The following is a 12,891-nucleotide window of genomic DNA, read 5'->3' as shown; positions in this document are numbered from 1 at the left end:
TCCCACCTGAATCCCAGACTGGTATCCCCAGCAATACAGTGTGCAGTGGTACAGCGTAAAGGAAAACCAAAGCGATCCACATCCAATTGCTTTCTGACAGTCAGGGAAGAATATTCTCATTCCCCCTCCTCACTGACCGCACCCACTGATCCTCTTAAGGACGCCAGCCATTCTAGTATTTAAGCCAAAGTCTGTAACATTTCCTGAGGCTCATCAGTCCTTGCTGCTTTTTGTTATAATAGCAGCATCATTTCCACCAACAGAAATCTCGGTATCTTCATTATTCTTCTCTGCCTTCTTGAACTTCTAAGAACCTTTAAAGTTTGTTGTCCAATGCAGCCTGATCACCTCAAGCCTTTCATTAATAATCCCCTGCGAGTTCTTCTGAAACAAATCCAGGCTGAAGAGTTGAACGCCAGGAGGGTGAGAAAGCTGACTCGTTACCAGACGTCCATAAGAGCAATACCGCAAACTCCCCCACTGCAACCCACTAACAGGAAAACGCCATCAGTATGTTGCTGTGTAACAGCATAAAAAGAAAAGGCAAAAGGAGAGACGCAAGAATAACCCCTTGAAAAGGGGCTCACAATTCAAGCCGACTCCACCCACCCTTTGAGCTTCTCTCATATTTTGTGATTGTCATTTGCTGGCTTATAATAAGGACGAGGGGAAGAAAAGGGGGGGAAAAAAAAAAAAGAGAGAAAAAACAGGCGACTTATTCTGGCAGCCCTATAAGATTTCATCATCTTCAATGGCCTTATTTAGGGAAAGAAACCATCATTCAGACTACTTCTTCCCAGACCGTGCTCTCCCTTTTTGCCCAGTAGGCAGAGTGAGAAAACACACGCATGCTCTTTCCCTCCACCAACAGAATTCACAAATTCACCAACACCTGGAACTCGCTTTTCTTCTGTAGGTATCAAGGTTAAGATGCTTCTGTCAGAAGAGCTAAGCAGATTTCACCATTACTGCTTCACCCACAGAAGTGTGTCTTTTTAACACAAAGCATTTACTTGCAAGTGCTGAAATTTTTGTATGCATGCGCTTCAGGTACACAGAGTTGCAGTGTTTTCACATAAAACCACACTGATGGCTATCACAGCCTTCGTCCTTTGTAATTCTACCTTTTTAATGCTCCTTTTTGTCCTGAGACCCCATCCACGTCGATCAGTTTTTATGATTTCAGCATCAGGGTAGAGTCTTTTGGTGAAACACTGGTTCTGACACCGCTCTCCCGCTGGGCACACCTGGGGATGGCACTCATACTGCAGCATCCTGTTCAGACACTCTGACTCGAGGCCACAGGGGTTCTCGTCCGATGGCTTGCAGTTACAGCGAGGGATTTCTGACAGATCAGCTACCTGAATCTGAACCTTCCCTATTACCTTGTTGGACTGCGGAACAAAGGAAAAAAAGAATTAAATGATGAAGACAATGCACAAAGAACACAGACTTAACAGCTTTACTGGAGGCCAATCATCAACTGACACGAGAAGGCAAGAAAATAACGATTACGTCATTATTTTTCCTCTAGACCCTTTTGAAGGATAGTGTGTCACAAGTATACTTCCTGCAATTCAGCAGCAGACACATGCATGTGCTTCTACAGATGGTAGTTGCCACTCTACTGCTAACTTAACTGGGGACACGTACCGTTCAGAGAAGACAATAGTAAGCAATTTAAGCAAAGAACATTAAAACTCATGACTCCAGACAGTACAGCGTGAGTCTCTTCCCAGGAAAATTACTGGTTCAGGAACTCAAAGCACACAAAAGTTTATCAAGTACATCACTGGGATTTCTTCCAACTAAAACCATTAAAGGAATAACACCAAGTCCTATGTGTCCAAAATTGCTGGCAAGAGTTAGACTCTGCAGTAGGATGAGCAGTCAGTACTCCTACTAATATTGAGGTCAGTGTTAACAAAGTTCAGTAAGTTGCAATAGCCAGCATGTATCTAAGACACACGAGACGAGCTTGCAACCAGCAAAATTCTACCTTAGGTAAAACTGTTCTTCAACTGTTAACTCTCTTTCACAAATACGCTGCTAAAAGAATGTTTTATGGTACTATAAGACAGAACAAAAGATTCTCAAAAAGAACAGCAAAATGATTTATTTGAATTTCCTTAAGCTTGAATTCTTGCAAATATTGGTTTAAATACATAGCTTACTCACGCACAGAATAAAAACAGGAAAAGAAAGAAGCCAACTCACTTTAATATGTTTATAAGGTGGAGGTTTCCTTGAATTCCTTTCAATTTCTAATGCCTCTTTGCTTTCTCTTTGTGCTTTCAGCTCCTGGAAGCGCTTTGCCGCTTCTTCAAGTGCTGTGCAAGGGAGTTCAAAATAGAAAGCAATTAGCACCAGCTGCTGTTAATCAAATATATATGTATGTATTTAAATTTATTTTTTTTAAAAGCTAGGAATAGAATTCTATGAACAAAAACACAAGCTAAAAATGAGTTATTGCAGTATATCATGAATCTATCATCAGGTACTTTTCAGTAGGTACTGAGATACTGAACAACGATCCCATGCAGCAGAGCCCAAGCTCCATCTTAACATTTCCCAGTTTGTGGAAGAATTGAACTTGCCCACAACAATGCACAATGAGTAGGCACTTAAAGAAACATATTTTTATCTGCAGTCAAGGGATCTACATAATGTTTGCAATTTTACGTGAACACAGAACACTAGTCACATAATATTCCCATGCAGGTTAAGTGGTGATGGAGACACAAACACGTGGAATTTTTTTGATAAACCACTATAAACTTTGTTTGATTTTACCTTTCTTGAAGGTCTTGTTAATACTAGTTTGCCCCTCAGCAAAGCTTTTATCTCCTTCAACATAAGGGAAAACTCTGCCCTGGTGTACCCAATAGTAGTCATGTGAACCAAAGAAAAATACTGGGAAGTCCCCGATATCATGTTTGAGGCCCTGTATGTTGAGAGGCACAGACCTGGGATTGCAGATCTCTGCTGGCCACCACCTGAAAAGTGGAAAAAAAAGAAGAACGTAAGTTCCCTGAACCATAGCCTTAGCTTCTGGGTTTGCCTAACTGGTTGAGAAATAAAAGCCAGTTTTCCTTTCTTAAAGAAAGGAACTCCTTCCTTATGCAATCAAGGCTCCCTCTAGCAATACCTGGGAAGTACCATGCAAAACACGAGAAAAGTTCTTACTCCAGATTTTGGAAAAGCCTTTTGAGAACATACGTGGCATGAGAGTTGATCTCTAAGATCACCTATAAATGCTTGTATTCCTGCAGGTGACTAACAGCATACACAAGCTAGGACATCTTCTGTAAGACAGCCCCTGGTTTTCCATATCACTATTACGCTCTACAGAGCAAATGTAAGCACAATCAAGTACCCATCATTGCCAGGAAAAAGCAGGAGAATTTAATTTCAAGGGCGACATCGATGTCTGACAGAAAGTAGATGAATTATTGTATTTCTAGTTCTTGTTTACAAAGACTGAGCTGCTTTGAGTTATCTTCCTGTAATTCTATAGTACATTAAAAACATCCAAAGCATTAAAAACCAAAACCAGCGAACTTGCCTGTAATTTCCAAGCTTGACCCAAACGATCTGCTTGTAACGTAGCTTCTTGCCAGCTTTACAGTCATTGCAATTCCAGCATCCTTCAGGCATTTCTATGTTGAGACACTCAGGGTGAAAGGAAGCTGGGCAGGATTCACAGCACAACAGTTTTCCACCTTTAAACAAAGAAACCCTGCTTGGTTTATAGAAGTCAGGATTTGCTTCCCCCTGTGCATAGCAACTGGCATTCATTTTAAATCATCCATTCTACATTCTCGTTTGCCCCACAGAAAAAAATGGCAAAAGAAAGGGATCAAGTCAAACTTAACAATGTTGGTTAAAAAAGACTGTGCAGTGCAATCATCTAATGTGTAAGTTGTGACTCTTAACTGCATCAAAGATATACAAAAAAGCAGCTGAGTATTTTTTAAACATGAGGTAAGTTGGCAGGAGAAGCAACATTCCCAAAGGAAGCACCGCATCTGAAAGCGGTGCCACTAGCTTTTAGTTCTTTGGTGATGGCCAAAACTTTGGTTTATTTCTTTGGTGACGGCCAAAACAATGACAAATAACCAAATTTTTAAGAAACACTTTTTCAATCAACATTGTTATGACTGAATCCCCCAGCAATCAGTTAGTGTGCATTAAAAAACCCTGCAGCCTATAGGTTGATCAATGCTTTTCTGTACCAAGGACATTATAAAAGAATTGTAGTAAGTGTGTTTATTCCACAAAAAGAAAAGTTTACCAGTATGAGCACAGAACATAATGCAGACTGAGACACCACACAAGTTGTCCCCATCCCAAAAGTTCCTTTTGCGCACAGAGGAAATCTTAGCGCAGGGGTTAATGTTAATTTCTGAAGTTTACACTTATTTGGACAAAAGTTGTTTTGGCTGGCTTATATTTTGGCAGATATATTAAACACGGAGAGCCACAGCACATTTCTAAGCCACTCTCAGCAAACAAAGCAGCTCACACAATAAGGCTTGATACATTACACATATTGTAATATTTTATATATGTAAGTATATAAAATATATACACATTTTTATAGACATACAATTTTTTAAAAAACTAACAATTTTTTGTGTCCCAGACGGAAAATCTGGGAGAGACTTAAGAGTATTTAAAGCAATTTTCAATCACAGTATCAAAAGAAGTATGAATAGTAACTTTCAAACATTTATCAGAAAATCTTGTCCACCTATAGACTTTCAAAAATATCACTCCATGAATTGATTGTTGCATGTCACAATAAGCATTCCTTAAACAAATCAGTTGCATGACCAATACTGTATTTCCTCTGCTAAAAACAGTAAAATCCAACCATATGGATTTTCCAGAGCTCCCCAAACCCATAATATAATTTTAACTTTAAAAATATTTTTTTGCAAATGTTATTTCAGAGGAAATACAGACCCAGTGTAAATTACTGAAACATTATCCAACATGGTAAAATGCCAAGAGATGCAAAAATCAAACAAAATCAAACACAAAACTTTCAGTGCTAAGCAAGAAAAAAACCCAACACTTCGCTCTCAGGATGCATTAGTAAGGTATTGCTCAAGCTAAGCAGAGGGCTCAAAATAATTTTTGTTTTGAGGAATTACAGGAACTACTGAAAGCCATCAATCTAGCAACGTTCAAAATAACCTAACTTCAGAATGGTTAATTGGGCACCGTTTCTGAACACTCTCGGGAAATCAAATTTCTGTGGGGAATAAAATATTAGATCTGAGTATTTTATACAGACAACCGTTATCTCCCCATAAGGTATTCTGAGATGCTACAGCACCACCCACACCAGAAGGAAGTGATCTCTCTCTCCCGGAGCTGCAGGGTTTTCTGCACAGGACAGAAAGCCCGTCCGCCCGCCATCTAACATCTCCTGCCGCTCCCACATGCGGCACTGCTTCAGAAAGCGAGTACCCGTCCCGCGAGGAGGGGAAGGAGCACTGGCTGTCCCAGGCTAGCGGAGATGGAACGCGAGGCCCAAGGACTAATGGACACATATGCAGGCAAAACCTCGCTGCCTTCCCCCTTCGGACATCCTCTGGATGGACACAGCACCCGCCCTCGTTCAACCTGAAAAATCCTTTCTTCGCTCAGGCTCTGCAGAACCTACCTAGAAGATCTGAAACAGAACATCCCCCCTCTCCTTCCATACATAAAATCAATTTAAGAAGCTGTTTTACATCATCCTCGTAAGTACTGAACTGCAACGATATCAAGCTCTATTTGCCTCCTCTTCACGTGACTGTGTAAATAGCTTCCCTGAAGCTGGACTAGCCTAGGCCAGATACAAAATGATTTAACCTCTTTCAAGGAGAATTTAGTGACAGCAATTATTTTAAGCCCTTTTGTAATAAAAAAAATTGCCAACAACATGAACACACGCTCACAATAATCAATGAGTGAAGTTTACTGAAAAGCAGTAAGTGGTGCTTGACAAGCAGACATTTCTCGTTTGATTTAAAGAGAGAGAAATAATAGAAAAAGCGAAAGTAAATTAAAGAGAAAGAAACTATTTTGGTTACCTTTCTCACATTTCTTTTTGGAAGCTGACGAAGGAGGAGGAATCATAGGTAATTTCATCAACTCAGCACGATTTGATTCATTCAGTAGGTAGTGGGACTTATAGGCATATGAACTGAACAGGGGGTCTGAATGATCCTGCACTACCAACCCTATACGAAACAAACAGAAAGAGATGAGTTGCAATGAAACTACCCATGATTCCATAAAGGAGAAAATAAAATAAATCAAATGAACACCTCTAATGCATATATGTGTGAATGGAAAAAAGATAAAATGAAGAAAAAGAAAAGTCTGACAGAAAGTTTCTTCGCTAAGAAAGAGGTTATGTGTTGGAGAGACTAAATTAAACTTAACTGGAAAAACATGATGAATAAGCTGCTTCTAAGTGGAATTTCAATTGTGCTTTTACCCTTAATTTGTGCATTTATAGAAAAGCACAAGAAAAGCAACCAATTTTAAATCTGTGTGACCCACCCTCCCTCCCGAATGGAAAAAGCAAGCTAATTTGAAGAGCTGGGGGATGACGGTCACTGCATCAAAGGTCATGCTGTTAGCTGGGGCTACGAACTGAAAAAGCAGACGCTGTATACAAGAACTCACCATCCCACTTACTACAAATCTATCTCTAAGATCTTATCTATGAAAGTGTTTGGCCTTTATAGTTGTCTTGGAAAAAAATAACAAGGGGGGTCCGTGATTCTGCAAGGCACCAGAGGGGAAAGAACAGATGAAAGTTCTGCCCTATGCTGTTTGTTTTTAAGTAAAGCTCCACCAACCCTGCCCTCCCACAGCTACTTCGGAGCAGTCAAGCACTCTGTTCTCCTATATGCCTTTATTTCAAATGATGTGTTTGCATTTCTCCGTCTTTCTCCACCAAGAAGAGTTTTTCCTCATTGCTCCAAAGAGCCAGGCACCCCAGGTGAGAGCCCCATAGCTAGAGATCAGAAGCGTTTGGCCAGTAATTCACGGGAAGAGCAGAGCAACTGAGACCCAAAGAAGCAGGGAAGATGAGCTACCAAGATAGCCACCAATTCTTTCCCTTGTGGGACACACGCGGAGCTGAGTGCTGTAGAGCAGCTTTCGAAATGGAGTGCCTAAAAAACTGCTGTAAGGAGAATGGCGTCAGCCTATCTGGAAAGCATGTCCTCAGGAGGATTCATAAAACAAGTATGACCTACACATGCAATTAGGTGAACTATAACGTGCTTAATGAAGGATATTTCAGGAAGGTGAATAAGAAGTCTTAAAATATACCGTATTTGAAGTACCTCATGATAAGCAAGTTTGTATACTTTATAGATTGTCTCGTATCTACATTTTCTCACTTCAGTAATGCTTTGCATCTAAATACAAAGTTTCTCCTTCTGATATCAGCTAAAACTACTTAAATGACCGTTCTCACATACAGATGCCCAAGTATTTCTAAAGCATTCAGTTCCCCATTTCTTTCTGAGCAGGTACTCTCAGTGCTCCTGCCACAGATGCTGTCCTCACCTTATGTCCCTCATGCTGACCACATATGACTAGACAGGACTCAATTCAACCCATCCGGGGGAGTTTGCTAAATGTAAACCTCGCACAATCTTTCTTCGGTGAAGCACACTGGCTCCTGATTCCAGCTATGCCTAGTAGAAACAAACCCCACAAAAATTTTCTAGAACAACAAGTACACAGTTGCTGTAAAACACAGAGGATTCAGTCAGTGGTAGCGGTTTTAACTTCAAGTTCTCATAACTAAGACTCAGTGAATATACAGGACAGGAAATTCCATCTGCCAGGGTTCAGAGGTTACTTATATTGCCAGGAGAAAATACAGACTTCTGTAGTTTCATCTCTGATGAAGCTAGATTCAGGTATAAACAGAATTACTAAAACAATGTCAAATGAAAAAAAAAACAAAAAAAAGAAAAAAGCATGAAAATTTTCTTCTGCACTTCATTTATTTTTTAGAAATAAATGCAGGTCTGCATCTTCAGCAAGCATAAGACTCCTTTACTGTAATTCAGTTTTGGAATTCTACTCCTAAATTCCTATTTCTGTGTCGTATATAAGATGGATGCCAAATAGCAGGTACTCCTTTTCACAAAGCTTTTAAATAGGTTCTACCCAAGAGAAGTAAGAGGCCTCTATTTTACACCTTTGTGTCACAGAGTAAGTAGCCAAAACTTGGAGAAAAAATTCCCAAGGAGATTCACCTTCATATGTATCTGTAACAAACTACTGCAGATTTATAATCTAAGTAGGTTCTTCTATGATATTTGGATCTCAAGTCAGCTTCAGGCATCTGTAGTAGCTGGCCACAAGTTTAATAAAGTACAACTTCAAAGAAATTTATTTAGCTGTTTTATATCACGCAATGTATTTTGATACTACAGCTTAATAGTGTTTTGAAATTGGCAGAAAACAAAACATTTAGGTTAAGCCCGCTGGCACAAGCCTGCCATTGCTTTCCATTCACTTCTTAGTACAAACACAGCTTTCAGAACTGAGATCAGCAACATTCGCCTCAGCGCCGTTCTCTAACGGCTAAGATCCCATGACCTACCTCATGTAGGAGCAGAACAGCAGGACAAGACATCATCCTACTGTACAGAATTCTTCACATTAGTACTTACAGGGGCAGACTAAAGCCACCGTTGGACCTTGCCAAGAGACATTTCTGATCTGACATTCAAACCAGGGAAGATCCACACAAACTCTTCTGTCATAAACCTACATCTGATCCTGGTACCAGACTGACTCCGGACAACTGAGATAAAAAACATAAACCCAAACTGCTGAAAATACTATGGAACTGCCCTATCCACCACAGAAATTGTTTTTAATGATTCTACTCTAGCTCTAGAAAACAAACAACTTCTTTCCGCGTATTTAGGTTGGCCTTTTGGACCTAACTATTGGTTAAATTAACAATGCTGAAGGATAGGTATTTGTTTTTCTCAGAGTTCACATCTGATGCGGAATGCCCCAAAGCATCTATCTGCTAACAGAATGCTACATCACACATTTTCAGCTAGCTCTACTTCAAAGACATGGCAACTGGTGTGGGTTTTGTTGTTCGGACTGTGCATTTGTACGTGTAATAACACTATCAACCAAAATTAGACACAAAACATATAAAGCTACCTAAAAACCTAAAATGAGAGCATAAAGACACATACAACGTCAAACTTGCATGTGTACATTTATGCAATGCTGATGTGATTCACATCACACATATCCTGTTTTGGGGTGGCCCCAAAATGTTTAAATAAGCCCACAAAAGGAGAAACACTCAACCACGTTGTAAACATCTTTTTACACATTCAGAGGAGCTTTTCTAAAGCTCATTCTAAAACTTACTGTTTCTCTCTGAGCTTCTGGATTTTTTTTATATTTTATTTTAAACTTGATCCTTTGTGATGGCTCCTAAATTACTTGGAAATGAGGAAAGGGGAAGAAAGGAGGGAGGTAGAAAGGAAATTATTCTGACACCATCTTTCCCTTCCTATTCAAAGATCTTTAATTACTACTCTGCTCTTGCAAATTCAAGGCAATCTTTCCCATACTAAACCTCCAACTGAATGAACACAAGTGAAAACAAGTAACTTCAGGATTCATATCATTTTCACTTTCTTATTAGTGACTTTCAAAGCTGCTGAAAAGAATACATCCAACAAACTTTTGAACTACTGTATAGGATACATATTATTATTCAAACACCTAACTGTCACTTCAATTAATCCAAGAGAATAATGATATTTTTGCATTATGAGACTAAAGCAACTGAGGCACCGAAACTTTTCAACCTGCTATCTGGCAGAAGATTAGTGACTTAAGAGCCATAAAAGTAACAAGTGGAAAAAAAGAAAAATGGAAGAATAAAAAAAAAAGAGAACTTTGGCATATGGAAAATCTCAGTATAAAATCTGTTTATACAGTATTGCAAATGTTTTTCTTTCAAAGTTCTCAAATGTGATGGTAGTTATAAATTAAAATGAATTTTTCTAGTTCATGAGTAAATCCTACTTTTTAGCCTTAAAAATTTCAACAGTTTTAAGTCTGTGAGTGGTGAATGAATCCCCTTCTGCTTAATAGACAGTGAATAATAACACAGCATCCACTCTCAGCTTGCAATGGCTGGAACTGGGGGCTTGGCATCCTCTTTTTCCTACTGGCAAAACAAGTAGGCCTTCTGAATACCTATTGCTGTGTCTGAATATCAAATATTATGGACCAAAATAGCAAGTGGAAGTCTCATGAGAACTGTTGACAAAAAAAAAAAAAAAAAATAATCACAGGCAGCATTTAAATCCCAGAGAACCCTAAGGGAGGAGTTCTTTATGAAATACATTATTTTTATCACTAAACTGCACAAGTGACCATACAACTATAAAACAGGGGAAAAAACAAGTGTGCTCACCTCTTGCACAAACGAAACAAAAGCCTACATTTACAGCTGATGAGGAGTGATTCCTTTTGGAATGGTTACTACAGATGAGAATGTGGGATGACACAAACAAGCTTCCTGCAGCAATACAGCCATCTCCTGAGTGATAGGCAATGGGACATCTGAAACATCTCACCATGCGACCTGTTTAATATAAATGCAGAAAAATGCACCATGTCACCCTGGAGTCGGGATATGGCAGAAGACACCACAGACAGATGCAAGGCTGATTTTTATTCCAATCGGAGTACTAGATTAAAAAGAAACATTTACATCTTAAAAAAAAAAAAGTTTCACAAAAGTTAACTCTTAACTTTCACTTTAAAACTCTGTTAAGAAAAAATACATGGTTTTAATCATTCTAGAGTCTATTTGTTTTGTTTAAATATTTTGGTTAATTTCTAGAAGGATTCTTTTTTTCTTGAAAAGCAATTGTTCTAAAGGCCATTACCATCTTTTAAAAAAACAACATTCCTTGGCCTTGCACTACTAAACCTTGGCTTCCACTAAACCCAGCAACGAAAGACGACTTCAGTGTTGCAGATCCAGGTATACTTCAACAGCGGTCTCAGGCTGCTAGCTGTTTTCCCACCCACAATAGATTTAAGTTAATGACCTCATTAAGAAGGAAACCCTTGCTCCTTGCTGCACGCTGCATTACAGAGGGTAGAGTTATATTCATTGTTATTGTGATGATGCATTTGAGTTTCCTCCTGCTGTTCAAAGCCAGCTCTGTTCTCACCTTTGCTTGCTTTATGAATATCCTTATCCATCGAGCAGGCAGTACAGCAATGCTGCGGGCAACGAAATCCTCGCGACTCGAACAGAGCAGTGGCAAACTTGCGAACACAGGCCTCGTGATAAAATTTACCACACGTGTTGACGGAACAGCGCTTCACATCTTTGCCAGGAAGTTTGCATGAAAAGCATGTATGTTCTCCTTGTAAAAGAAGGAATAAAGAAGCCCAACTGTAATGGCCAATTCTTTGATACACAGATGTTGTTAAAAAAAATTCTGAAGCGAACAGAGTTGCACTGGTTTGAGCTACACGGGCTCCTTCCCTTCAAACAGGTAAGCTGGTTACTATAATCCACAATAACTATGTAATTGCTGTTCACATAAAAGTCCCTTATTCTGAGTAAAACCTTAGGCAGTTTACTACTTTTTTTCTTACCAGGTACTTGCTAAGTGGAAAATGAGAATCTGGCCTCAGAAGTCAAAAAATTAATAGAATAACCCAAACCCACTCCCAAAACCTAGAAGCTTACCAGCTCGGTTTGCTCTGACCAGAATATGGCTCCTTAGCAAAGCGGGAAATCCCTCCCCATTTTTCAGACACAGGAACACACTCACCGTTTTTACACTCAGTGCAGATGAACTTCTCATCGGGCATTGACTTCAGGCCGAGACACTCCATATGAAAGACGCTGCAACACTCGCCCTCGCAGGACACCAGAGACTCGCCAGAGCTCTCGCAGATCTTAAACAAGCAGACAGCTAATCAGAGAACAAAGGGTACCTGACATACTTAAATGCAAATGACTACCAGATGTTAATGAAGAAGAGAAACTGGCTGAAATCTCTTCAGAGCTAAGATAAGGCAGGAGAACTGGCCTACATCCCACAGCAGACCTGGTAAGTCTCTGGGCTGAAGACAATCCCAGCACTTTCTGCATCTTGCTCTCATAACAGCGTGAGCCTGGACAGATAGGAGAGGCACTACAGGATCCATCTGGACTCCTCATTTTCTCACGCACCTGAAGAGTGAGAGCAGCTTGTTCCCTTACTACTGACCAGAAAACTGGCCAGAAGATTCCAGGATTTTCTCTCCAAAATGCCAGAAAATTCTCACTCTGCCCAATCCTGAAAGACCATCTGGAATCTTCGAACGGAGCAGAAAATGGCATCTACTTTTTCTACTTACGCTAGCAGATATGGATTAGATACCACTTTCTAGCTTTTGAGCTTTTTAGCATGCAGGAGGGCTTATGAATCATTTCCAGAGCATAAAAGCTCTAAAAGCCGTGATATTTTGAGATGTTGAATTATGAGACACGGTTAAAACAAAGTAGTGTAATTTGAAAAGTCTGTCACTCAAGTTAACAGAAACGGACGATACATCTTTAGTATTCATTTCTTTACAGTACCATCATTTACCTGACAAACAGTGTCTTTTTTATTTGTTCCAGTTCCTCTCCTGGATAAGCTAGAGTCTACCGACTGCACATCAGAAGCATCAGCATCGGCAGTAGCTGATGGGCTGTCTGAACGTTTTCCAAAACTACCCTACAAAGAGGAAAAATCCAAGGCACTCAAACAAGACACTTCCAAAGGACAACCACACTGTGAAAAAAATATTTATGTCACCACTGAT

The 12,891-nt window shown here is 39.7% G+C and overlaps 1 protein-coding gene across 4 annotated transcripts in view; it reads right to left on the bottom strand.

Moving 5' to 3' along the window:
- NSD3 (nuclear receptor binding SET domain protein 3) overlaps positions 1-12,891 on the bottom strand; it is a 47,193-nt gene that overhangs the window by 9,834 nt on the left and 24,468 nt on the right. For 2 of the 4 annotated variants that reach the window (XM_050910362.1, XM_050910360.1), the window contains exons 11-19: positions 12,675-12,803; positions 11,871-11,997; positions 11,259-11,456; positions 10,490-10,660; positions 6,087-6,236; positions 3,566-3,722; positions 2,794-2,996; positions 2,218-2,330; positions 1,125-1,394 (exon numbers count right to left, since the gene is read on the bottom strand). In XM_050910362.1, coding sequence (XP_050766319.1) covers positions 1,125-1,394; positions 2,218-2,330; positions 2,794-2,996; positions 3,566-3,722; positions 6,087-6,236; positions 10,490-10,660; positions 11,259-11,456; positions 11,871-11,997; positions 12,675-12,803 — 1,518 coding nt within the window. Of the gene's footprint in view, positions 1-1,124; positions 1,395-2,217; positions 2,331-2,793; positions 2,997-3,565; positions 3,723-6,086; positions 6,237-10,489; positions 10,661-11,258; positions 11,457-11,870; positions 11,998-12,674; positions 12,804-12,891 lie in introns of those variants that run through there. The other 2 variants (XM_050910363.1, XM_050910364.1) reach the window with 2 other exon arrangements.

Source organism: Gymnogyps californianus, chromosome 23 (assembly GCF_018139145.2).
Source record: "Gymnogyps californianus isolate 813 chromosome 23, ASM1813914v2, whole genome shotgun sequence".
Lineage (NCBI taxonomy): Eukaryota > Metazoa > Chordata > Aves > Accipitriformes > Cathartidae > Gymnogyps > Gymnogyps californianus.
This window is presented reverse-complemented; position numbering and strand designations above follow the sequence as displayed.